The following is a 27,845-nucleotide window of genomic DNA, read 5'->3' on the forward strand; positions in this document are numbered from 1 at the left end:
AGAGAGAAACACGTACATATATAGAGAAAGAAAAAAGAAAAGAAAAGAAAGAAAACAAAAATTTCGCAAAACAAACAAAATTTTGCAACAAGCAACAGCAACGGTAATAGCAGCAGTAACAGCAGCAGCAGCAGCAGCAGCAGTTGATTCGTCGAGACTACATCGTAAATTCTAAACGTTCTTCCATATGTGTCGACTGTGTCCTTGGATGAAAGAAAAGATGACTGAATACCTGGACGTCTATACGAAAGAAGGAAAGAAAGAGAAAGAAGACATGACGCAAACATTGTATGCTAATATATACCAATTGGAGTCTATATGTTGCTATACGTTCGTAGTAGTAAACGAGAGAAGAAGAAGCCAGGTTTGCGTGTTGGTGTACCGCTGGTGTATCCATTTTCGTAGCGGATGAACTCTGCGGGCTCTATCGATCGGCGCTCCGGTGTCGTAAGTAAGAGCGCGAAGGACTTGCGCCGATCGAACGACTAAATTATTTTCCTCTTCTTTCCTGGTCTTAAAGTCTTTGCAAAGCTAACAAATTGTTTTACGTGTTTTTAATAATAATAATAATAATAATAATAATAATAATAATAATAATAATAATGAACAAAGAAAAAGACATTTCCAATAATAATAATTTTCACGATATAAAAGTAATTATACTAATATATAATATATACGTATATATATTATATAATAATACAAATTTGTAAGTTTGACGGTATTAATTAATTTTGACGAAACTACGAACTAATTAATTGGTAAGACTTTCTACGCTATGTTTCTCTCTTTCTCTCTCTTTTTCTTTTATTTTATTCTTCTCTCTCTCTCTCTCTCTCTCTCTCTCTGTCTTTCTCATACAATATTCCGTGAAATATAATTCGAGATATTAATATTATAAACTCGTGTACTTTCAACGTTTCCAAATCTCGACTATGTTATTTCAATTACACGACGATCAAATAGCTAATAAATTAGCTTTTTTCAAGAAGATATTAGAAAAGGGATGACAAATATATTAGGTTAAGTATCTATGAAAACTATTCTGTAAGGCTTTTCAAAGGAATAATTTTTCCTTTGAAGACGTTAACGTTATCGATGATAGTTCTTTGTTGTTTCACCTTTACAACATTCATTAAATCTTCACCTCTATTTCTTTTGAAATAAGATTCAAGGAGAATGGAGAAAGAAAGATATAGAACGCGGAAAAAGACAGTTAGTGGATATCCAGAAAGTGATAACATCGCAAGGACGACGATGTTTTCGTTTCAGTGGCCACCGACAGTTATGGAACATCCCTCTATCCGACTCGGAGGCACACGAAGGCACACAGAGAGAAAGCAGAGAGGAGGGACGCTCTCGGTATGGATCAATATTACAGGTAGCTTTAACCTCCCCGCAACACCCTCCTCACCAACTCGCTATCCTCCTCCTCTTCCTCAAACCTCCCTGCGAACCACCGCGTCTGCTATTCGCTTGCGTTGCATGTAGGAAAGGTACGCAACACGTATCTATCTATCTATATATATAAAATGTGTGTATGTGTGTATATACGTAGTACGTGTATACACACACACGCATATATATATATGTATATATGTATGTCGTATACACGAGCTCAGAAGTTTTCATTTCTGTTAGGTGAGTTTCCAACCTGGTTTTTCATACCCTTGTTTCGTGGCTCTTCAAACGAGAGTATCTACCTCTTAATGATTATGAATATTTTCTCATTCGGAGGATAACGAATGGCTAACGTTTAAAGTGGATCTGAGATAACATCATTCACGAGGAAAACAAGCGAATCTAATGAAATTTTTTGTTTCGCCTGTACCGACGACGACGTGGTAGTAAAGCGAAGCAGGTAGCGCTGATATAGGCTCTCTTTCGATAACGCGTAGGCGTATATCGCGAGCAAACCTCTGATAGTATAAATGTGTACAACCTGTATGCAAGTTACACATGTCCTCGAGCACATGCCTTCTTGCTACATTATACCAAGTTGTTCCAAGTCGACTTTCTTTATGGCGATCGAATTACAAAACGACGTTGTCTTTCTTCTCCATCTGTCGCGGTTCTTTCTTCAAAGTAACCACCACCATTGTTTTATAAATATCTGTTTTATAGCTAAACACGATCGACGACAATAGAAAACGATTTGTTTCTCGTTCGAAATAGATTACACGCGGTTAACGTTACTTTTCGTGTTTACATTTCCATCGATTATTTTCCAGTAACGATGGGGAAGAAAAAAAAAACAGAAACAAAAATATGTTTATATATTCAAATTCTTCGAAAGACAATTTTATACGTACTATTGATTCGCACTTTAGGCGCGAGATGTGTTTTCCCTTTTTCATTCGTTTCGTTTATTTCGGGATTATACTTTCAATTTGTACTTTTTATCGAACTCTTCTTGTTTCCTTGTATTTTGTCCAATTCGAAAAACAAAGAAAAAAAGAAAGAGAAAGGGAATGGATAAATATTTTATTTCTCATTCTGACAAAACAACTTGGAAGAAAAATATGTTACCTATAAAATATGTAAAATATGAGATGTACTATACATAATAAACGACACGTTATACGATTTATACGAATTGAAGAGCTATCGTCGTCGCAATTAAAGATTTTCTATTAAATTTGATCCGTTCATGGACTGATGAAAAAAAAAAAGAAGAAAAAAAGAAAAGATGAGCGATGACGATGGAAGAGAAACGGAGTAGGAGGGTTGACGATTGAGAAGTAAAAAGAAAGACGACAACAAAAAATAAACAAACAAATAAATAAAAAGTTGTCACCTGATCGAATGTAAGGGTGAATGGATGGATAGTTACACGAGTTTACGATCGAAATAAAAGGGAAGAGAAAGAAGTAACTCAACGGAGGAAAATCGCGGAAACCACTCGTCAATGTCGGGGATTCTGGCGACGAAGATTAATGGATGGCGAGTTAACCGTGAAAAGAGGTGCTGCCGTATCGAAGAATAAGGGCACGAATGGACTGGGGTGAAATAAATCGTTACCGTTGTATAGCACGAGAGAGAGAGAGAGAGAGAGAGAGAGAGAGAAAGAGACAAAGTTCGCAACGAGTTAGAGTTCACGAGTGGTCTCTACTATTTAATTTCTTCTTATCTTTGACATAAGTATGAGAGAGAGAGAGAGAGAGAGAGAGAAGAAAATGAAGAAAAGTCGGAATCGAATAAATTACATGTACTGTCGAGTTCAACGATGCAAAAAAAAGAGCCCTTAACCATTTTTCCAAGCCCTTTCTTCCTTCCTTTTCTCCTTTCTTTTTTATTCGCTCTTTCCTTTCCAAATTCGTCATGATTCACGTGTGACGTTCGTCACTACGCGGACCCAGGAATTTATAAAAAATTGCAAACGTCTGCGAAGGGTATAAAACTGTTGCGAAGGGTCGAAATTGGATCGGATTACGTTAACCTAGCAAAAGAAAGCGATCGTTTTTTTTTCCTTTCCTTTTCTTTTCTTTTTTTCTTTTTTTTGGCATAAGACGTATAATCAATTTTTTTACTTCCTCTTTTTTTTTTCTTTCTCTAGCGATTCGTCGAAAGTATAGCGACTTTATTTATTTCCAATCATATTTAAGTATTTATCGTTGGATAGGAATGATTACAAAGCTGTTATTAAAGACAAAGTATGATATAGGTGACGCGTAGGATGACACGTAGGCTGACACGGGCAATGAACTTTTTATTCTGTTGTATTATATTTTGTTCTTTTTTTTTTTCTAGGTCAATATTGATCACGCAGTAATTAGACTCCCCTTTAGAGGTCATTGTTGTAATAATTCATACGTAAATACTCTTTAAAAATTCAATTCGAATTCAATTGAATGAATGATTCTTAAACATTTAACGTAATTTAATATGTTTTTATTTTAATTCAATATATCTTGAATTTATAAATATCCTTTCGTTCACGCAACTTAATCGTCATTACGATTTTTTACTTATCGCAATAAAGAAATGAAAAAAGAAAAGAGAAAGAAATAAAACAAAATCTATAATAATCCCTTAATAACGTGGACATTACAATCGTAATATTTTTCACTGGTTTGATTCATTAGTGATCATCGTAATGTTAATCAACTTTTTAATTATTTCCAAGAAACAAGCAACCCCATACAACCTATATATCTCTTCCGCTCGAAAATAATATCGATCGCATATTTTTACGAGCGAGTAATCCTCATTAAAAACGGCACGCACGCGTAGATCGTAGATCGTAGATCGTAGATCGTACTACAGTATAAGTAGTTTCGACATCATCCAGCCAGCGAAAACGGAGATCACAGAAATTTTCTCGCGTAAGCGGCTTACGTCAGAGCGAACGAGACACGTTCTTAGTAAAACTTCTAATATTTCATCCGCGTGCATTGAGTTACGTATACGCGTGTATCTACTAGCCATATATATATAATATATATATATGTATACTTATAAATACGTATTTTTAACGAAACTTCTAGGAATAGATCTTTAACGTGTGTCCACCAACGCGAACTATACAGGTATAGTAGTAAGTTATACAATAAGACGCGTGCGTGCGCATACTCTCGGTAAATCCTTTCGAGCTATCGAACGATTACACCGACCGACCTACCTTCCTTCCACTTTCGTCGTCGTAACGGGAGACCGTGTAAACTTTGAAAAAGATTACACACGGAAATAAGATACCGATATGGGAGATACAAACTTAAATAAGGGCGCGGGGAAAAAAAAAGAAGAAAAAGAAACAAACAGAAAAGTCGACTGAGAGAGTACGATATGTGTGTGTCTGTGTATGTAATTTTTTTTTTTATTTTCTCCTTTTTTTTCTTTTTTTTCTTTTTTAATAATACTTTATATAGAAAAGGTTTGGAAAAAAATAAGAGGGATAAATTTTATCAATGTTGTTTCCTTTGATTTTTGTTATTAACGTTACCGAAACGTATTTACGTATTTACGTATTTTTCTTCTATTTATCATTGTCAATTTATTAATTCTTTTTTTTAATTGATGGATTAAGTCACTATTGTCCTGTTGTCATCGCAGAATGTACAATCAAAATAAATGTAAAAATAAAACGTTAAGATTTCCATCAGACGTCTATTACATCGGATTGCTACAATATTACTATAGATCGTCGAAAGGAAAATATTCTCCATTAAAAAAATACAAAACAGTCTGGAAGAAGGATTAAGTCCTGACAGCATATATACATTCTTTTTTCTTTTTCACTACTTTATTTCCTACTTCCGAAGGAAACATCAAATTTCCTAAAAACGGTATCTCCTCGTATAACGATACGGAAAGAGCTAGGAGCGAGGGGTAAGTAGAGAGCTTTTTTTCGACACTAAAATAAGGGTGGTAGGAATCGTCACAAGAATGTGTGAGAAAAAAGAAACGAAATTCAAGTCTAAGATAGGAGAAAAAAATATAGAAAGTGGCGTCAGTGAGAGAGAGAGAGAGAGAGAGAGAGAGAGAGAGAGAGAGACAGAGAGAGAGATAGAGAGTAAGAGAAAAATGGCCGTAGGGATGCAATGAGAAAAAAAAGAGGGAAAACCGAGGGTGTAAGAAAGTATGTACTACGCCAAGAGGAGTGCTGAGAGAGCATAGATATTGAAGTATATATGTATATGTGAATGTGTGTGTGTATATGTGTATGTAGAAGAAACAGGACCGACTAAAGGTGGTTCCTTCTACGGGGTTGTATTATAGAAAAGGGTGAGTTTTTGACCAACTCCACCAAAATATGACGCCCGAGTGCGGTACTTTCCAAAGTAGATATACGTACGTGTATGTGTTTGCACATGTGTTTGTCTATAAAGAGAACGTGTAAGAGAAAATGCGTGTGCTCGTCATGGGAGGTGAATGACCTTTTCCGGACACCCTCCGCCAGTGGCAGTTACGGTAAAACTACCCTTCAAGTCACCCCGTGTCGTTCTATCGTCCTATCACATTTTCCTCCTTTCTTCTCTCTCTCTCTCTCTCTCTCTCTCTCTTTCTCTTTCACTTTTTATATATATATATGGTATATGTACATACATGCATATATGTATACACGTATATATATACTTCTATATCATATATTTCTTTATAAAAAAATTTTTTTTTTTTTTAGATATTTTTTGACGCGATAGTTACATACGATGATTTTGTATTCATCTTTTCAATGTACTATGGTATAGCAATTAATTCATAAAAACAACGAAGATAAGTTTGTAGATATTTAATTCTCTTTCTCCCTCTCTTTCCCACTTTTTATTAACATATTTGATATTTTTAATAATATTTATAATAATTAAACGAGATTCAAAATATCCTGTTATTAATCGATCGATTTTCGAAAGAATAAAGACAGAATGATTATTTATTTTTTGCTTCCCTGTTGTATAAAGAATGACTCATAAGATTAGAGTTATATTACTCACTCCGAAAAACACTATTAGTTATGTCAACTACAGTCTGTTTGACTTTGTAAAAAACAGTGGGAGTAAGATTCGGATCATTTCACGAATTTTCCGAAAAGAAAAATCTCTCCAATTAATTAATTTAACGTTTAGAAAATCATTATAGACATTTTTTAATGTCCATTAGCTTTGTTTGTTTCTTTTCTCTGAATTCTTTTTTCTTAAATATTTTTTTTTTTAAATCACTCCAACTAATTAATTTATCGTTTAGAAAATCATTATAGAAATTTTTTAATGTTCATTAGCTTTGTTTGTTTCTTTCTTTGAATTCTATTTTTTTCTTTTTTTTTTTGTAAATATTCATGTATTCTATGTGACATACATCTCTTAGCATAGAGTTTGTACTATTAAAAAAAAAAAAAAGGAAACCAGACACCCTTTTTTTATTTCCTTTTCTTTGTTATACTTCTTAGGTTTCTCTCTCTCTGTTACTCTTTTTAGACTCTAGTTGAAACGGGCCACGTGGATCACGCAAGAACGTCGTCCGTTTGCCGTACAAGTCAGGTTCGATATCGTTAGCCTAACGTCGTATAAAGCTACTACCTGTCGAGAGGTAAGCCGATAAAAAACATGGAGAACACAGTTTGTTACCTCGGTCTCCGACCTCCAAGGAAAAAAGGACGAAAAAAGAATCGCGAGTAATATTTTTAACTTCGGTCCCACCGTAATCGGTCTAACGATCATCAATCAACCTGTTTTAACTTTCATTAAAGAGGAAAACTTACAATTAAAAGAATTTCTTGAAAAAGTACTTGAAAATCCGGTAACATAATGTTAAATTTCTTTTCCGATTTATAAATCTTGTTTACAAGTCAAATGTATCAGTCGAATTATTAAAACGATTCGTCCTTAATTCGTAACATCGAAATCACTTTAACGTTTGTAATTTTTTTTATTAATTCATTGCTTTTTTCATAATCTTATTTTATATCGTTTTTTTTTTTTTTTATATCGTCAGAAAGTTATTAAATTCTGCTGCAATATAAATTGTTATTAATATCGCACGATGCTATTTGTTATACGAGATGATAAATGATCGAGTTTAAATAGATCTTACGATTAAAAATCGGTTCATTAATATTCTCTCTATCTTCTTCCTCTTTACCTTCCATTCATAAACTTTAAAATTCAATCTATCTATTGAAAAGAAAAAAAAAAGTCTGTCTTTTATAATATCTTAAAAAGAGGAAACAAACGATCGAGAAAAATCCTGGTTCTTCGACGTTACATACTCGTGTATATATACATATAATAATAATAATAATAATTTATATATATATATATAATTATGTAATATTATAATATACATTCTTTCTACAAATTATAAATTATAAAAATTATTAATAATTATACATACATAATATATATAATATATATTTCTATATATATTTTTATATTGTATATATATATTACATATATTATATCTTGTATTTATATATCGTATAAATAATATAATATATATATATATATACATTTTTTTTCTTTCTTTCTCTTTTTCTCTTTCTTTCTATTTTTTATTTCTTCAAGAAAAATCGAAATAAAAAAAGCCGTAATCCATTGTAAAGAAACGTAAGTCGGTGAGACGATTGTTATTCGTATACGAAGTGAATATGTAAGTACATAGGTCTCGTATGTAGGCGGAATTGTCTCGACGAGTTTCAACCCTCCGTCGGAACGACGCGACGTACGGAGCAGTAACAGCTTCCTCCCTTTCACTCTCAATACCGAGTTACCCTCGTTCCGACAAACTCGTCGATTCGCTCGCAAGTTCATTAATAACTGGCCCCCATCGCCAGTTATTCACAAATACCATTCCAACGCTAAAGTCACCCTAGCTAACCACATACATATACATGTATGTACGTATGTAATGGCTATGTAATCACCTATACATCGACGTACTTTTTCGTGTCGACTATAATCGGTAAAAAAAGAAAAAAGAATAATCTCTAACTATCCCACTCCTCTTTCTCTTTTCCTTCTTTCTCTTTTCTTTTCTTTTCTTTTCCTTTCTTCTTCTTCTTCTTTTTCTTCTTCTTCATTTTCTTTTTCTTTCTTCTTCTAGGTCGTGAGAATTGCAATATCAGCGAGCTTGGAAGTTTCAATAACTTTTCGTTCGCATTGCTTTAGGAACATTTCGTAATCAAGCCATTTAATTCAAGATCGATATGTAAAAAAAAAAAAATCGTAAAAATTTAAATTCATCCCTTTGTCGGATAATTATCGATTGTTCTCGTTTATTTCAATTTCCATCATTAATTCTATGCTTATCATCGAATCTTGTATTGATTTTAAAACGCATTTCGTATTGGTTCTTTGCGATATATATATATATATATAAAAGAAAAAGAGAAAAAAGAAAACACATATATTCAAACAGCAACGAACCTCGTTTATACGATTTCAAATTTAGTCATCGGGTTTAGACGTCAAGCGAAAGAGATATTGTAGATTTACGTGCTGTTATTAACGAAATTTCGCGGTAAATAATTATCAGAGATAGCGAGCCCGTCGTTTTATTAGCAGAGCTTAGCACGATGAATCCTATGGAAAATAACGACCGATCAAATATTCCGTTGATATAATTTATTCAAATAGCAATTACGTTCGATCGCGAATCTACATTAAAGTAAACATTCTTAATGAGTTCATAACGATGACGAAGAATTATTATTATTAATTTTTTTTTTTTTTTGAAGAAATATCGAGAAAGGAAAAAGAACATTTTTCATTTTCGACGATCGAACGATAACCGGGTTCGAATATTGGGCCGAATGAAATGACAAAAAGCGATGTGTGAAAGAGAAAGAGAGAGAGAGAAAGAAAAGAAAAAGGCGGAAAGAAAGACACCCTCTCGCGAGTTATTCGAATTGGAGGACGGAGGTGTGGCTGAACTCGATTCGTTTTTCGAGGGTAAAAGCAGACATCTGGTCACGCGACTTTTTACGAGACACATGCAAATGGTCCCTACGATAACCTCTCCTGTCTTCGTACCAACCCCTTTTTCTCTCTCTCTCTCTCTCTCTCTCTCTCTCTCTCTCTCTCTCTCTCTCTCTTTCTCTCTTTCTCTTTCTGTCTATCTCTTTATCTCTCTCTTTTTTCTATCTTGGAAAACATACGATACGATCTTCGAAAGGCATCGCTCGATTTATAAGGGGTGAAGGAAAAGCGGCTGCTGTTGCTGCTTCCTTGTGACTACTGGCTTAACCTCGCTTAGGTTTATTCATTCATGAGTGCAACGAAACGAGTCATCGTTGTTTCCTAAAACAAATACATGCTAGACCTCGTTCCGTATTCTCTTTTTTCTCTCTCGACCCTTGATTTTTTTATTATGTAAATATATGCTCTCGAATATAGAGAATAAAAACGAGGGTAAGAGAGAAAAAAGAAAAAAGAAAATGAAAAAACGTGTCACCCTCGAAAATCAAGGGAAATATAGAATGTCTCGTGTCGTTCGCTCGTTTTTCTCATTTCAATTCTCGGCGGAATAATCAATGGAAACTTGTTGTCAACGAAAACGAATGTTTAAATTAATTCGTTGAAACAATTACTTCAACCTCGTATCGCTGATCATACAATTTGAACGATCTAAATGAGTATACGAATAAATATAATTCGTTTATTGAAAATCCTTGGATATTTATAAATATTCTCTCATCCTATCACGTTCTGTTAGTTTATATTTCTCGTTCGCGTTTGTCACTCGCATAATTAACTTTTAATAAATTATATCTATTGTAAACATTTTCTTTTTCATGAATATGATCATTCGTCACGTTACAAATCATTAAGATCTTTATGTATTACTTATAATAATACCTTTGTGTAACTCATAATTGTTTGTAACAGTGATAACAATTTTCAAATGTCTATAATATCACATTTTTAAGAATCTTCTTTTTAGGAATCGTAATATTATTTGAAGATATAGATATATAAAATAAGGGCACGTAAATAATTTCGATTTCGTAGGACCTTTCCGAATTTCTTTGGAAATTGATTTATTTTCATTTAACCGTATCAACGAGGATGTAAAAAAATGTACGAGGAGGGAGAAAAAGCAGGAGAGAAATGACGTGAAAGGGGAGAAAAGAGGGAAGATGAAAGATGGCGCGAAGCCCACAGTTCACTTTGATGGGTTTATCGTTAATAATCGGCCATTGTTGTCAATTGTTCAGACGAATATAATGAATGTTCTACTCGGGTTTTCTCCTTCCGTCCGCCATTTTTCTTTCATAACGTCCTTTTCCTGTCCTCCAAGAGCAAATCTTTTCCCTATCCGATACCACCCTCAATCCTCAACTCTCATCCCTTACCCACCTTGCTATCCAACGGACTCTAACTCGGTTGCTTTTCCTTACTCCAGCAAGTGATTTAATTTCAGATAAGGTTTAAGGGATTGACTTCCCTCTCAATCTTCTCTCTCTCTCTCTCCCTCTCTCTCTCTCTCTCTCTCTTTCTCTCTCTCTTTCTCTCTCTGTCTCTGTCTCTCTCAACATCTCTTTAGCCGACGGAAACGTTAACTGTCCATCTGGGGAATGAAAATTCAATTTGTCCTCTCTGAAATTGGTGTAAACTCTATCGATTCTGTTATCATCCTGTCGAAAGCTGTTTTTGCAAATAAATGTAGTATATTATAGCGTCCTTTAATCATATCGTCGTGTAACCCATAATACATTTTTCTTTGTAACGGTGATAACAATCTTGAATGATATCAAATGTCTATGATATCAAATTTTTCAGAATCTGACAAACCGGAGTCATCGTAATGTTATTTGGAAAATACGTATACGTATAGGTGTTTATTTTCAAGATATAAATATATGAAATAATTTAATGATGTAAAATGTTTGAAAAAATCGCGATAATATCGTAAACCTTCAAAAAAAAAAAGTTAACGCACGAAATTTTTTTATATCCTTTAGAAATTAATCGATTTTCTCGCTTTCGCGTATGATAGCAGTCATCGTTTCTCAGCCGATTGAAAATTTAACGCGATTCGATATTGAATCGCGTAGGTTGGGAAACACTGATGTACAGTGTAATACATCACTGGGAATATATGAAAAATACAGTGTATTCGATGTGAGAATATAAATTATACTTTCTTATACAAGCTATACGGACTATGAATCACTTATTAATTATCTCTTCTATGAAAAATTGTTATATCGCGTGGTTTCAAGAGGAAGAAGAAAAACACGGTGTATCAACTTTTTTGTCAACGAGAAAGATGCATCGAGGAGATTTGAAAATTAGCTTTTTTTTTTTTTCTTTTTTATTTTTTCAAACGTTTGTTTGTGTAACACATTTGCCACGTTAAGAAACATCGTATTCCAAGTAAAAAATGTATTAAACATTGAGTTTAATGTCAACAAAGATTAACAAAGTTATTATGTTTAATTTTACGACAATTTGCTTTGTTTAACTTGATATCAAAGATTTTGATAAAGCAACATTGTTTACTTGGCAATATTTACCAAGTCAAACAATTCTATCTTATTACGATCGTTTAATATATTTGTAATTAAGCATCAAAGATATCTTTGAAGTTTATGGATGACTATCAGATACAAAAAAAAAAGGTAATAAAATCAGATACAAAAAGGAAAAGAAAATTTACTAGCAGAAAAAAGTAGATACGTTTCGAATTGGATAATAATGCAATCTAAATCGTTAGATCAACAGCAACGACATACAAAAAATACAAAACAGCAATAAAATAAAATTGCCAGTGATAATAAATTGCCATATAATAATAAATACTATTTTAGTTATTGAATTTTTATATTAAATTCCACGTAAGGTTGAAAAAATCTAGGATATTCGATCTGAAAAAAAAAAAAACAAAGTTAACATTAATATCTCCGAAACAGTCTCTGTGCATGCACATCTAGAAATTTGGAATACATAGTTAAATTTATATATAATATATCTCTTGAAATCGTGCTACCTTTACGTGGAAGAATTTTCCTTAGAAAACATAATTTAAAGAAATTATTCAAAATTAATGCACGTTAGGTAGTTCACCCTTATATACTGCGTTATAATATATCACAAGAAGAGAGATCACCCTATTCGATAAATGTTCCTTTCTTGAAGGAGTACTTATTTTGTAGGCGAAAAAAAAAGAGCAAAAGAAAAAGAAAACTTACAAGAGGCAAAGAAATAAGAGCAGTACAAGCTCGGGCTATCGATTAAAAGTTACAAAAAGAGAAAGAAAAAAAAAGAGAGAAAAAGAGAGAGAGAGAGAGAGAGAGAGAGAGAGAGAGAGAGAAAGAGACTTCGGTTTACAGTGGCCATTCGCAATGAATCGTCAGGACGAAAAGCGAAAGAAACGAGTTCTCCCGTGGGATAAGCGCATATAAACGTACGAAACGAGTCCCTTGGCCGGTTTAGAAATGAAAAAGAAAAAGAGAGAGAGAGAGAGAGGAAGAATAAGTACCGAAAGAGGGTGGAAAGAGAAAATCTCCTTCTCTGTGTGTTCTAAGACGTACGGCCTGTCGAAGCTACGAATGGTAAAATAAATCTTTCGGTATAGAAAACCGCGAACCTCCGTGATTCCACCACTGACCCACTTGCCAACTTTGAATTCCGTGAGTACATTTGTTCACGATGGCACAAGCAATGAAAAACAGAGAAAAAGAAAGAGAGAAAGAACTCGTACTTTCGTTACGCAAAAAAAAAAGCGAAAGAAAAAAAAATAGAGAAGGTTGACAAAGGGTGCTTCTAAACGACCATTCTTTTTCTACCGAATTGTTTATATTCTATAGTACTAGGTTGGTTTTTAAAAAAGTTAGAGAGAGAGAGAGAGAGAGAGAGAGAGAATATGTTTACCGACGCTTGACATTCTTGTCGTCGTTTCTCATAGTTCCTAGGAAAAGTGGTTAAAGAGAGTGAAAAAAAGGTAAAAAAAAAGAAAACAGGAATGGAAGCCAGTAAAATAGAAGCTTGATATTGGATGAGGGTATTAGGAAAAGAAGGGAAATGAAGGAAAGGAAAGAGAAAAAGAAGAGAAGAAAAGAAATTGTGAAACGGCGGAAGAAAAAGATAGAGAAAAAAAATGGCGAGAATAACGAGATACGACGAAACGAAGTTCTTTTCTTTTTCTCTTTTCTTTTTTCTCCCCTTTTCTTTCCTCTTTTCTCTTTTTCTTTCCTGAGAGAGATAGAAAAAAAAAAGAAACATTTTAAACGGGACGTACGAAGAAAAAATTTATGGACAATTGGATAGTCGAAAGTTTCAAAATGAAACCTTAAAACGTATCATTTCATACGTCATTTTGAACAAATTATATCGTCCGATAACGTTACTTGGTAATAGTAAGTATCTCCGTACATTGTCCCTTGACGCCATACTTTTATACTTCTTGCAATCAGGAGATTGTCCCTCGTGATATAATAAAATTGTATTTTATTATCTTCATCTCTTTTTATCTCTCTTTTAGCAAATGGACCAAGAGAGGGGAAAAACGCAGTTGGAATATATACGCAAGAATAAAGACATATATATATATAAAGAAAGAGAGAGAGAGAGAGAGAGAGAGAGAGAGATTCAAGCAACGCGTTTACCACGAATCGGAAACACAGAGGAGCCATCGAGTGCACTCTCCCTCTCTTCACGTATTTCACAGGGTCTTCTCTTTGTGCAAAAGCCGCCATTGTGCGGCATCCAGACAGAAAATGCTCGCGTTGGACTCGAAAGCGCGTAAAATGATCGGCGTTTCCCTGTGATGAAGGGAAAGGGAAGAAGACGAGGAAGAGGACTCCTCTTCTTTCCCTCTTCAACGTTCCGGAAGTCGATGGACCGTAGTCTCTGTACGATGCTCGCTTTCGATAAACAGCATATACATATATACATATATGTTACATACAACGTGACACAGGTATATATATATATATACGTACATACACACATACATATTATATATCATAGATACACGCATACTCATATATATCATACACATTATCATCATACGCACTATGTACGTATATATATATATATAATATATCACAAGAGAATCGTGATTGCGATTATTCCTCTTTTATGATTTCCCTTTGACTTCGATTGATAGGCGCCAGAGGGACTTTCACCTTCTTACAAGGAAGAACGGATTCCCGATATGCCTTTACCTTAAATCAATAATACAATCATCGACGAGGAATACTCTTTGACGAGGATAAAAACAGAAAAAGGGAAAGAAAACAGATAAGAAATGAAGAAAGAAAAAATCTGAAAGCCATCGAAGCGACGACGTTCTTCCTTTGAAGATTCTCTTACTTTTTTAACGAAGAATTTAAAAACACTTGAGACTTTATACATACGTACGTAAGTACATATACATACGTATATCCTCGAGTATAAATTATAAAATAGAAAGTCGTGAATAAGAACTTAGCCGCCGAGAAACGTGGGAGTAAATTCTTTCTCTTTGAATAAGTTCGAAGAATAAAAAAAAAAAGAAAACAAAGAAGGAGTATAAGACGAAGAAAAACGATCGATCGATTTTACGATTGAATAATTTTGAATCGTTACGTTAAAAGAAATTCAATAGCGACGAATTTCACGAAAGAAGAAGTTTCAATCGTTAATTAGTAAGAAGAAAGAGAGGACAATTAATTCATCACTGTTCTTGAGCTATACCTTTTCTAAGAACCGAACCATACCTTTCTATCGAATAAGTATCGCGTTAGTGTGGCTTTTGATAACGATAATGATAATTGGAGGGAGAAGAGGGAGCAATTAAAACGTTATCACGATCGTTATACTTTCTCGTCACCTTCTATCTCACTCTTCTTTTACATTTTCTATCCATCACACACACAAAATATTTTTTTTCCCCAAAGACTGTCTAGCCAAGCACGTGGACCACCATTTCTCCTCCACCCTTCAACCATCATCATCTCGTTGCTACTCCTACCATTTTCTTTTCCATCGCGTTGGCCCGGTAAAAATTATAAAAATTCGTAATTATGGGCTTATTAACGGCTTAGAAAATTCTGTGAATTAACGAGCGCGCGTCTCAAGGGTTCGCCGCGTCTCCAACGACCCTTTCTCTCTCTCTCTCTCTTTCTCTCTCTTACCCTCTTCTTCCTTTACTTCAGCTAGACGAGCTAGCCCCCTTCCTCCCATCCTTCCTTTTTCTTTTTTATTTTTTCATTTTCTTCCTTCCACTTTTTTCCTTTTTTTCAAGTCACCTACCTACCACTTTTTACCCTTCCACTTTTGCTTTCTTTTACGATCACCATCGACGTGTGGTTTTAAAACAAGTCAAATTTTTTTAAAAAAATTCTAAGAGAAAGAGAGAAAGAGAGAAAGAGAAAGAGAGAAAGAAAAAGAAAGATTTAGAAAGTCTTTCTCTTTATTGGATGTCTCAACGGAGCTCGTTCTTTTTCTTTTTCCTGTCTTTTCTTTTCTTTTCTTTTTCCTCAAAAAAGAGATATCTCACTTTACTTTATTTCTATTCTATAATTTTCTTCGGACCCTATTCATTTTCATCCGCGTGAAATTCGCTCGTGCGATCGATCGATCGAGCTCGTTCGTTCGTTCGTTCGTTCGCTCGTTTCTTCGGCACGCGACGGCAACGCACGCGAGAACACCGAGCGTCGTTAATGATCGTTCTGTTGTTTGTAATATATATATATATATATATATATATATATTATGCATATATATAAAATATATATGTATATATATATATTGTATATAAGTAAATCACCATATATATATATATATATATATATATATATATATATATATATATTATGCATGTACATAAGTACGTAGAATAAATTACCCTTCTCTTTCTCTCTCTCTCTTTCTTTCTCTCTTTCTCTCTCTTCACAGTGTTAAAATATTGAATATTAATACGGAGAGAATGCGGGGAAAACGAGTGAATGGTTATCTCTGAATGGCCGTGCCACGATAAGTTGGAAAATAGAATATAATGTGTAATGGAATTCGTTTATTGAAATTGTATTCACAAAGTGCATATGACTATATCAATATTACGTCGATCGAGCTGACAATATCAACGTTCTTCCTTTTATTTAATATATCAGGTAATCGTTTTATACGAATATTAATTAAAAATTATTTTTAAATCGTTTGTAATGTTATCTAACGTTGAATTTGCATGTCTATAACTGTTCCGTACGTATTACTTCGTTTCTTTTTCTCGTTATACAATTTAATTACCAATTCGTATTAAAAAAAAAAAAAAAAAAAAAAAATCAGCATTATATCTGCTAAGTATAAATTATACCTATGTAAATATAACATTTAATAGTTTATACTGATATAATTTTATTAAAAAAGAAAAAGAAATAAAAGAGAGAGAGAGAGAGAGAGAGAAAGAAAGAGAGTAAAAAAAAATTGGATTATTGCAATAGGTAATATTACTATTTAATTAAATATAACATGCAATACAATTCACACTGTTTATATAAGTACTTGATCCATATATAAGTATTTAATCATCCAAACATATAATATAAATCTATTTAATCATGATACATATAATTCGATACATACAATACAAATCTACTTCAATTTCATTTAATCGTACATGTTCGACGTAGAATTGCATTTGAAGTTTCGTATCTATGTCGGGTTGATATAAAAAAAAAAAAAAAAAAAAAGAAAGAAAAAAGAATATGTCCGAAGAGTACAATATCTACAACTAACCGATACGCGGATAAGAAGTAAGTAAGTACTTACATGCATATGTATTTTAAAAGAGCATCGAGATGGAGAATTCGCTGTACTGCTGACCTTTCGGTCTTGTGAAACCGAAACCGACCTGGGCGTCGCGTGCACTTTCAGTGAGACTGAATCTTGAGTCGAATTGTAGCGATCGGGGGTGGGTAAAGAGAATTGATTAACAAGAGAGAGAGAGAGAGAGAGAAGGAAAGAGAGAGACAGAAAGACAAAGATAGACAGAACAAATATACTCCACATTCGTTAAGCAGACTACTCATTCATTTCCTTCGGGTTCTTCTTCGTTCCACAACCTCTTATTATTCTATATTTTACGAAACTCCGAAATTTCATCGCGAAGAGAGAAAGATAAAGAGAGATACAGAGAGAGAGAGAGGATCTAGAAAGCAAACCTGTCGATATCAAGTCGAACGATCCGATCGTGCATTTCAATTAGAAGGTACCGACGCAATTAAGTAATCCGCATTCATATATTGCAGCATTCTCGCAGCTTGACGCGATCTTCTCATCGCTTAAATCACTTAAGTCTTAAGAGTCAGGTCGGAATCGAGTTCGACTCGATTAAAACTTCGTGAGCGAGATCGTTCAGCGATTTGGAAAGCCCGATATCCGATTATATTTTCCTCGTAAGAATAATTCTTCTTCGGATTTATTCCTTCGAATATTACGAATTGTTATTTCGACATTTATTTTGAATTATTATTCACTTACTTTTTCTTTACTATATATATATACACATGTAGGGATAACTTCTTAATACATGAAAACATAGATCGATAGACAAATAAGTATATATTTAAAAGAACGATAGAAAGACCGGTAATAGAAAGCTACATGACTACATGGAATCATGTCAACAGAAAATCATTTAACGTTATGGCCCGGCCATCAACTTTCTCAAGCCCTTTTTAGAACGTAACTCCTCCGCAACGAGGAACCCGTTACTTTTTCTCCCTTTGCATTCGTTAGATCGAACGCGAAAGTGAGTTCGCAGAGTTCTAACGTGGTTGGATAAGAAGGAGGAGAATGGAGGATAAAGTTGGAGGAGGAAAAGAAAGAAGAGAAGGAGGAGGAGGAAACACCTTCTGTAACCTGTGTTAAGGCAGGTCTTGAAAACAGGTCTCTCTGGCTCTCCTACCCCCACTATTCTCACTTTTCTCACTCATATCCTTTTCTTTACGAAGGGGGAGACCGAATACGCGTTAGGAAAGCTAAGTTCGTCGAAATGAAAAAGAAAGAAAAAAAGAAAGAGAGAGAGAAAGAGAAAAAATAAATAAACTGTTCTTAATATCTTCTACGGTGTCCAGATTCTCACTCTCTTTTTCTTTTTTCTCTTTTTTTTTTCTTTCTCTTTCTTTCTCTTTCTTCTCATTAGGACAGATCAAATTATCGAAGGATTGGTAACCATCGTCGTATATCGTTCCAATGTATCGTTATTTCTCGATAGTGGGGGCTATCTAAGGTATTAGTTCTCGCCTTTAGGGTAAATTTCGCAAGTCCGCATTTTATTCGGCCTGTCGCTAATATCATCTTGCCTTTGAAAGATCGACTTTGACTGTACAAATCGAATTGAAGGAGCGAGCAAACGCGAGCAAGAGGTTTACCGTTACACGCGTATTCATTCGAACCGATCGAATTACCTTAGTGGTGGTGGCCTGATCTGCTAGCTGCTTCTCGTTTACCATCTTTCGATATCAGATCGACGATATGAGTAATAGTGGTACCGGGACTGGTAACTATAGTTCTAGTTTTAGCTTTGCTTACGTGCTAGAGAACGAGGACTCGTTCGCTATGGCGAAATATCTGTTGTTGCTTAACAAGTACGACTTCTGGAAGAACAACGTCTAACTTTGCCAATCGAGATAAATAGGATGGTTGCTAGTTTTTCTTGGCTCGTCGAATGTTTGTAAATCTTGATTTGCAAAAGTATATATACAAACACACACACATATATATATGTATATTGTATATATATTGAAATGTGTTATGTGTTGCGTGTATGTGTATATGTGTTTGACCTATGAAAACAAGTTCCATTGGTTTTTTTTTCTTTTTAAGTAACATGAAAATAATTATTAAATTCTTATACTATTTATATTCATTGAGATCTAATTGACGTAAAGATGTCGTTAATAATAAATCAATAATATAGATGTAGTTAGTATTAATAATATATTAATTGATATTAATATAAACAATAAAAATAGATGTAGCTAATATTGTCGCTAATAATTACATTTATTAATATACATATTAACAATAAAAAGTTAATTCAATAAGAATGGAACTTTATTCGATAGATCTAACGTATTAACACTATATATATATATGAAAAGAGAAAATTGTAATTTACGATAGTTAGTTAATAAACTAGAAATAGTTTGTTTTTACTTTACGACCTTTGAGCGTTTATTTAAAATTTATAGTTCAAACGCATCGTAATACGAGGCTAACGTGCCTCATAAAGGTATATTCGCATGTAAGGAAAAAAAAAAAAGGAAAAAGAAATGGTTCAACGTAGTAAATCGTGTCGCACGAAGTCGAATAAAAGACACAAAGTGATTACTTTTAATTGCGTGATACGTGCCCACATAATAACCGTTGATTTAATTGGCAGAAAGAATATTCTTCTTCTGTACATCGAAGGGAGAAGAGAACTTGAATGACAACAATTAAAGGTATTCTGGGAATAGCGCGGTGATAATTAACATTCGACGAGATGCAGTAATAATTTGTGATTGTTATAAATGAAAAAATCGTACAAAATTATTTTCTCGCGAAAAAGAAAAAAAGTAATTCAAATCACATTAAAAATAAAAGTTATCGTAATGAAAATGCCATGAAGTATTTAATCATTCTTACTTTTGACATTTACTTGAAAAAAAAAGAAAACCGAGAAAAAAACGATTTGAAACATTAGAAAATTCAATTAGAAAATTAACGAATTTTACAAAACTTGAAAACGTTAAAAGTTTCTTTCGTGAAACATCATAAATATTCTTTGTTAACGCAAAATTGAATATTACCGATCTCATGCATCCTATTCAATATGGAAGATAACGAAACTTCCTTTCCAATCTATATAATTCATAAACCTAACAAGCAACGATAAATTATGAAGGTGCTAACACAAGGTTAAGCATCGAAACACTGAGAATTTATTATAATGATAACTAAGATAGCGAGGGCGGTACATAAAACGCATAGTAGTATCGCGAAATAAGATAAGAGTTAACGATAAGGTGTCTTCTTGTTATCTTCTCTTACGATCGACGTCCTTCGAATTCGCGCTTCGTTCTTCTCTCTTTCAATATTCACTTCCGCCGGATTACGTCAAACGAATGACTTCTGAGACCGTACCTAACGTACTTACTAACTTACTTACTTACTTACTTGCTTGCTTACTTATTTACTTATTTACTTATATATCTACGTACGAAAAAGACGAAATAAGAGATGAAGGTAGGATACGATTATTACGCCATTTTACTACGTGACGAGCCAAGCAATGCTCGAAGACAAGCTCATGTTCTAACGCAGATTTAATGTCGAAAAGAAATAAATACATTACGCTTTCTACGATACGTGATTATCCAACGTGATTGTCGAAAGTTCAAGATTAGTCACAGATATGTATACAGATTTTCAAATATATCGAATAACGATTTTTTTAACTAACCAAAGTACTTTTCAACAAAAAATTCTCGTTTTCTTTCTTTCCTTTTTTCTCTTTTGCAGCAGGGATAAAAAAAAAATATATATAGGTATGTATATAACAGTAGAAAACGCGATCGTTTCGTACATTTTTTATCATAATTTTTTATCATACCGTCTAAACATAAAATCTCTTTAAATTTTGTAAAGCCGTCTATTATTACGGATAGATTACAACGTATAGATCTTTAATAAATTTTATCGTCAAACGTTTACATCGTTAAATTTTAATAAATTTTTCACGCACTGCTGCTTAGATTTGTATTATATTAAATAAAAAAAAAAAAAAAGAAAAAATAAATAAAATAAAATAAGATAAAAATAATGGAATACTTTATTAAATTATAGTATTGAATTACACAAAAACATGATATGCAACATATTTATTTGCCCGTCACTCACTGGTGATCGTAGCGGCGTAAATAAAAGATAAATCGTGTGACGGAAAGCTCACTGACGATCACTGCGGTGTCTGTCATACCAATGAAAAAAAGGTTTAACAGATATAATATAAAAAATATATATATAGATAGATAGAACGTAACACGTTCAGGATAAACGAAACAGGATTAAGTAATTTTATATTTCATGGAACAGTTGTTTTTTCTCTTTTTATCTTTCTCTCTCTCTCTCTTCTCTAACTTTTTTAAGGTCTATCCTTTACTTTAATAAAGAGTAAAGTATAACAACTTTTAAAATAAAGCAGAAAATCTCGAAATCTCTCTTTAAAAGAAAAAAAAAAAAAAAACCGATAATCTTCCTACCGTTGCGTCCTATTTATCGTTTTTGTCGTATTTTTGAAAAAAAAAACAACAACAAAAAGAAAAACGGAAGAAAATGGACAGAAACAAACAAAAAAAAAAAAGAGAGAGAGAGAAAAAAGAAAAATATCGCGATAAAACACGAACACTCCGTAATCAAGGAATTTACGAGGAAGAATAGAAACTTTGTCAAGGATCGAAGAATAAAGAAATGTGGGACAAGGAAATCTTAGCGCCTTGGCTTCGATGTTCAACGTTAGCTCGATTGCTCGAATCGATCAGGGAACGTGAAAACTCGAGAAACGTGAAATTAACGATCCAAGAAATACGTTCGAACGATATCTTCTGTCTCGCTCACTCTTCTTCGTTTCGTCTCGTCTCGTTTTTTCTTTTAATTTTTTTTTCTTTTCTTTTTCTTTTTCTTTTTTTCATTTCTTCCTCTTTTTTCAAATCGTGACACGGACATTCTAATCAAGAAGGCAAAGTACCGTAATCTTCCTTCGCGAATTAGCTTCTCGTCGTGAAACAATGAGTCGACTCGAGAGTCTGCTTGCAACGAGTAAAGAACGTAGGTACCTATGTACCTACTTCGTTAATTTTACAATAACAAACGGAGGAGAAGATTACATAGTTTTTACTCTCGTGGACTGACTCTCTTTCCCTTTGTAATCGCACTCTACGATTATTCTGTTCTTACTAATCTACGTTCTCGGTTGTACGAGATAGAGAAACAAGAAGAAGAAAAAAAAGAAAAGAGAAAGAGAGAGACAGATAATACTGATTATTCGAATATTAAATTTTTAGCAGTGTAAAGAAAATCTTTTTTCCCATGTTTCCTAAGGTGAAAATCTCAAATTATTCTTAGATTTATCTAACCTCAGAGTTTCTAACTGAAATTTAAGGAAAGGTCAGAGGAGCTTCGACTTTTTCACGTCTCGAGATTCTGAGATAGATCTTTGCCTATCCATTTGACTCAAGAAAGAACACACCTGGTTAATAGAGAAAGAGAGGGATAGGGAGAAGGAGAGAGAGAGAGAGAGAGAGAGAAAGTCAAAAAGAGACAGACAGATAGATAGATAAAGAAAGAGAGAGAGAAAGCACTGGTGGAGATTAAAAGTAAGCAAGGAAGCCCAGAACCTCTATAAATATTGAACGATGTCCGGATTTATGGAGCAGATGCTGAAACTCTAGTATAGAAGGAGGAAGTTATACTGCGAGACTACGTAAAACGATGTAAGACTGTCTATCTATCTCTTTCTCCATCTCTCTTTTTCGTATTTAAAGAGACAGAGAGAAAGAGAGAAAGAGAGAAAGATAGAGATAGATAAATAGAGAGAAAGAGAAAGAAACTAAGAGTGAGAGTGAGCCCTTTAACCCTAGACATCCCTTACCAATACCGCAAAAGGTTGGCTAATTAATGTATTGTTTCACCGGGTGTGGCCTCTCACCGAAATCTGCATTCATTGAATATGCAACGCTTAACTTGTGTTGCTTGTGGCCTCGTGCTCTATGCATATCTATCGTTTTTCCAGGGATAAAAAAAAACATGAGAGAGAGAGAGAGAGAGAGAGAGAGAGAGAGAGAGAGAGAGAGAGAGAGAGAAAAGGAAGTGGAGAGCGATAGATCGCAGAGGTCGAGGCAACTGGACAGCGGCTCGACGTTCGAATATATAGATATATGCAAATGCGACCTATCGTTTGTGTTGGATTCATGAATCTGTCAGGAAAAAAAAAATATATATATAGAAAACCAAAAAAAATAAGAAAGAAAATTCTCGGAAAATTCTATTTATTTTTGTTATATTCCTTTTTCCGACGTTTCTATTTGTTTATGTTGTTTCTTTATATATATATATATATATATATATATATATTTTTTTATTTTTTCGGCAACACTATAACAATCAATTGTGAAGCGATCGTATATAAGCGACGATAGGAATCGATGCAAAAATATTTCTTGTTACATTTCATGCAAAAATTGAAAGAAAATTTTATTCGTTATTTTTATTAAAAATTTGATAATAAAATTTTTCTTCAATTTTTGTTTAAAAAGTGACACTTTTTATACAACTCTTGCACGAACCCCGATATATAAATATGGGAATTTGTTATTTTTTTTTAGCGAGATTTGGAGAACCGAAAATAAAAGAAAAAAAAAATAAAATAAAATAAATAAATAAAGAAAAAAGAATAGAAAAACTTTCTCGTGTAAATCCGTATCCCGAACATTGCGTATATAATTAATAGAATAATCGAAGGGTTTGTTCTCACACGTTACTAAACGTTAGATCGATGTTTCACCCTAATCGATAACGTTGTACGATCTGTAGATGCGATAACGTGATGCGTATGCCATAATTTCGTGATCGTACGCCCGTACCGGTATATACGATTTTAACAACATCGTAATATAATTTGCGAGCTTAACGCAACGGGCAAAGGTCAAAGGCCTCGGATGATCGTTAGCGGGCATATGTTTGCTAATTCGCGCTAGTTACCGAAGCGATTATTGGACGGGCGAACGTAACGTTTCACCCGCATCTCGACAGGGGCCTTGAAGCTTAACAATGTGTATACAAACACGCACAAACACATACACACACACACATACACACGAGATAGTATTCATAGATATATAAGCGATACTTTGAAAGGAAAATATTTTTTAAAGAAAATTGAAATTTTATTTTTTTAGAAGGAAAGATATAGAGAGATGGATAGATAAAAAGATAATGAGATCGATACAAAGAGAAAGAGAGAGAGAGAGAGAGAGAGACAGGAAAATAAAAATAAAAATAATAATAATAATAATAAAAAGAAGAAAAAGAAGAATGACATAAAGATCTGAATGGAAAATTTTGTCGTTAAACGTGAACGTCACGAAATTTTCTCCTTCTCTTTTTGCGTTCACGAGAGTTATCCTCTCGATTTTAATTCTATAGAGGAGCCGACATTACGAAAGAGGCCTCCGGTACATGCGCGTGCATTTCACGCTGCCTTGATTCCTGCACACGATCGTGTCCTCCCATCAACGTAGTGCCTCGTGCATGTCTGTCACACGTACCGATTCCATGCATGCTCACGTAATTTCAGGTAACGCGTACAGTCCCACCTTCTCTCTCTCTCTCTCTCTCTCTTTTTCTCTGTTTTTCTTTCTCTCTTTTTCTTTCGGTTACTACAGAAAGGAAAGAAGAAAGAAAGAAAGAAAGAAAGAAGAGACAAAGAAAGAAATTGAAAATTCTCCGTGCGTACCTTCTTTCTGGCAACGGGTCCACGAAAGAATTCGCAGGGATTCTTTTTTTCGTTCGTACCAGTGAAATTCCATCGTGAAGACGATAGGCCGTCTTCACGAATTTGTAGCGATTCGTGGAAGCGGAGATGATTCGAATAAAACGATATTATTGTAGGGACAGAACCATTGCCATCTTTTTTTATTTTGTTCGGTTTTTTATTTCTTTCTTTTTTTTTCAAGAATGATACGAAACTGCGTTTGTTTTCTTTTCTTTTATTTTTGGCATTACCATAAAAAAACAAATATATATGTATGTATGTATGTATAGGTATTCCCTTCCTCCTCCCCATAAATCATTACGTTGAAATACAAACTACTTTAATGGATACGACGCTTAAAACACTTTTTTTTTTTTTTTTGTTAAGTATACTCATACATATCTAAAACAAATTTTATATTGGATTGTTAACGGATTTATATTGGATGTTTAATCAACCTTCGATCGAACGTAGGATATTCCTTTTCTTTCTTTTTTCTTTTTTTTCTTTTTTTTTTTAAATTAAAAGATCAGATTTTTGAGTAAATATCGATAGTTCGTCTTTCTTCCGAGGACGATTTTTTGCTCCTTTCTTTTTTCATTTTTTTTTTCCTTCTTTTTTGATAATGCAGCCGCGTTAAAACCTGTTCTATCTAATCACTCGAATTCTAATCGCTCGGAACTAGAAAAAATAATGAAAGAAAAAAAAAAAGAAAAGAAACGAATTATAGATCGAAGAAGGAATGAAAGAAAGAAACTCTTCTTTCTTGACGGACGATTTTCCATATCATATGAAATTTATAATTCGACACTGATTCGTATTTTCCGCCTATTAATCTGCTCAAGAAGGAAGTGAACGGTAAGGGGAATAAGGAGGATCAAGTTTCTTGGATTGTCATGCGCGAGATATCCTTCTTACGTAGAAGTTATTACATAACTATAAATATTAATTAACTACGGGTACTGGTTCTTCCTTGTGGCGTGGCCCTTAAGACATTCAACGTTCGTGTTCAGTGTCCCACACGCCACTGTCATAACCACATTTGTGTCAGAGTGAAAATGGATGGTGGAAAACGGAAGGGAAGGAGGAAATCGAGTAACAAGCGGTTTTCACTCACCGTGTAGCTGCGCGAGCGACTGTAGCGTGTTGGCATTGCAGTTTATGAATCCTGTAACAGAAGAGAAAAAGAAAAAAATAATGCGATTAGTACAAAAAAATCTTACGTTATTAATTTTTCTATGATATATTTTTAATTTATAAAAATAGTTTGGGAATTGTCATGTGCTTTTATTTTATAAAATAATAGTAATAATAATAATAATAATAATAATAATAATAATAATAATAATAATAATAATAATAATAATAATAATAATAATAATAATAATAATAATAATAATAATAATAATAATAATAATAATAATAATAATAATAATAATAATAATAATAATATATTATTTATTATAGTCGTATTGATATATTATTGATAATATTATATGTTTTTGATTTATAAATAGATTGTAAATTTTCATGTGCTATTATTTTATAAAATGATAGTAATAATAATAATGTATTTATTATTAATATTAATATATTATTATTATTATTATTATTATTGTTATTGTTATTATTATTATTTTACATAAAGTAGAAAAGCAATTTGACAAATCGAAAGAATAACTTTTTTATTTTTATATCGAAAAGATCAGACATTTAATTTGTCTATAATGATCCCTAAAACATTTTTGAATACACATAAATAAACATGAAATTTCAGTTGAATTTTGTTAAAATGGAAGAAAAAAAGAAAAAAAGCGATTACGCGAGACCGATTTGGTCGGTCGTAATTTATGTCGTCTATTAGATTGCGTTTAGAGTGGCTCGCAAAGTGCTGACAGCCGTTGAGTGTCGAATTAATAATAATCGGTGTGTTTAACGTAAAAAAACAGAGCGAAGAAACTGGAGAGCTAAAATAGCGTGATCACTTACGGGGAGCTGTCAACGTTTCGTAAAGAGAGAAAGAGAAAGAGATAAAGATACTCTCCCTAGGACGTTTCTTATATGTCTGTACGATTGATCGATGAAGTAGGTGGATACGATTAAAAAAAAAAAAAAAAAAAAAAAAGAAGAAGAAAGAACACTTGTGCTTCTTCGATCAATATTTTCATTAATTAACAATAAATATTTTTTAACGCTCGATATAAATGAATATACCGATTTCAATCAGTATAAAAAATTAATTGGCCTCACATTACGTATTATTTTTTCCTTATTATAAATATTAAGCATTTATTTAAAATACCGATCAAATGTTTCAAAATACTGATAAATAGCAACGTAAATAAAATCATAAAAAAAAAAAAGTAGTTTCATCAAGACGTACACGAATACGTTTACACACAAGCATAGACATACGCACACGCGTACGTACGCACACACATATACATACACGAACACACACGGAGACGCGTGCGAATAATCGTACGAGCATTGTGAGAATCTTAGTGCTGCTAATTACCGCGTAATGGCGTCGTCGCAAGCTCGAAACGAGCCACGCAAAATTATGTTAAATTAATTTGTTAATTATGATTCGCGTATGCAGAGCGTACGTTCGAAACTCGCAATGGCTTCGAGTATAAATCCTGGAGTGAAAGAGAAAGAGTGAAAAAGAGAAAGAGTAAGAGAGAGGCAGAGAGAGAGAGAGAGAGAGAGAGAGAAGAAGAGAAAGAAAAACGACAAAGAGTCGCGTAGTAGTTTACACCAAGAATTACACAGTGTAACAGCCATTTCGCCGATCGCTGCATTTATTTTCTCTTGCGAAATCATTAGACTGTATAATATGCGTGTGTGTATGAGTGTGTGTGCGTATATGTGTGCGGGAAACGACAGGTACTACAATAACAATGATA

The 27,845-nt window shown here is 33.4% G+C and overlaps 1 protein-coding gene across 2 annotated transcripts in view; it reads right to left on the reverse strand.

Annotated features, from left to right (window-relative positions):
- LOC127065425 (cytoplasmic polyadenylation element-binding protein 2) overlaps nucleotides 1-27,845 on the reverse strand; it is a 139,846-nt gene that overhangs the window by 35,862 nt on the left and 76,139 nt on the right. For both annotated transcript variants that reach the window (XM_050997742.1, XM_050997744.1), the window contains one exon: nucleotides 26,054-26,104. In XM_050997742.1, the coding sequence (XP_050853699.1) occupies nucleotides 26,054-26,104 (51 nt within the window). The remainder of the gene's footprint in view (nucleotides 1-26,053; nucleotides 26,105-27,845) is intronic.

This window comes from Vespula vulgaris, chromosome 7 (assembly GCF_905475345.1).
Source record: "Vespula vulgaris chromosome 7, iyVesVulg1.1, whole genome shotgun sequence".
In the NCBI taxonomy this organism is placed as follows: Eukaryota; Metazoa; Arthropoda; class Insecta; order Hymenoptera; family Vespidae; genus Vespula; species Vespula vulgaris.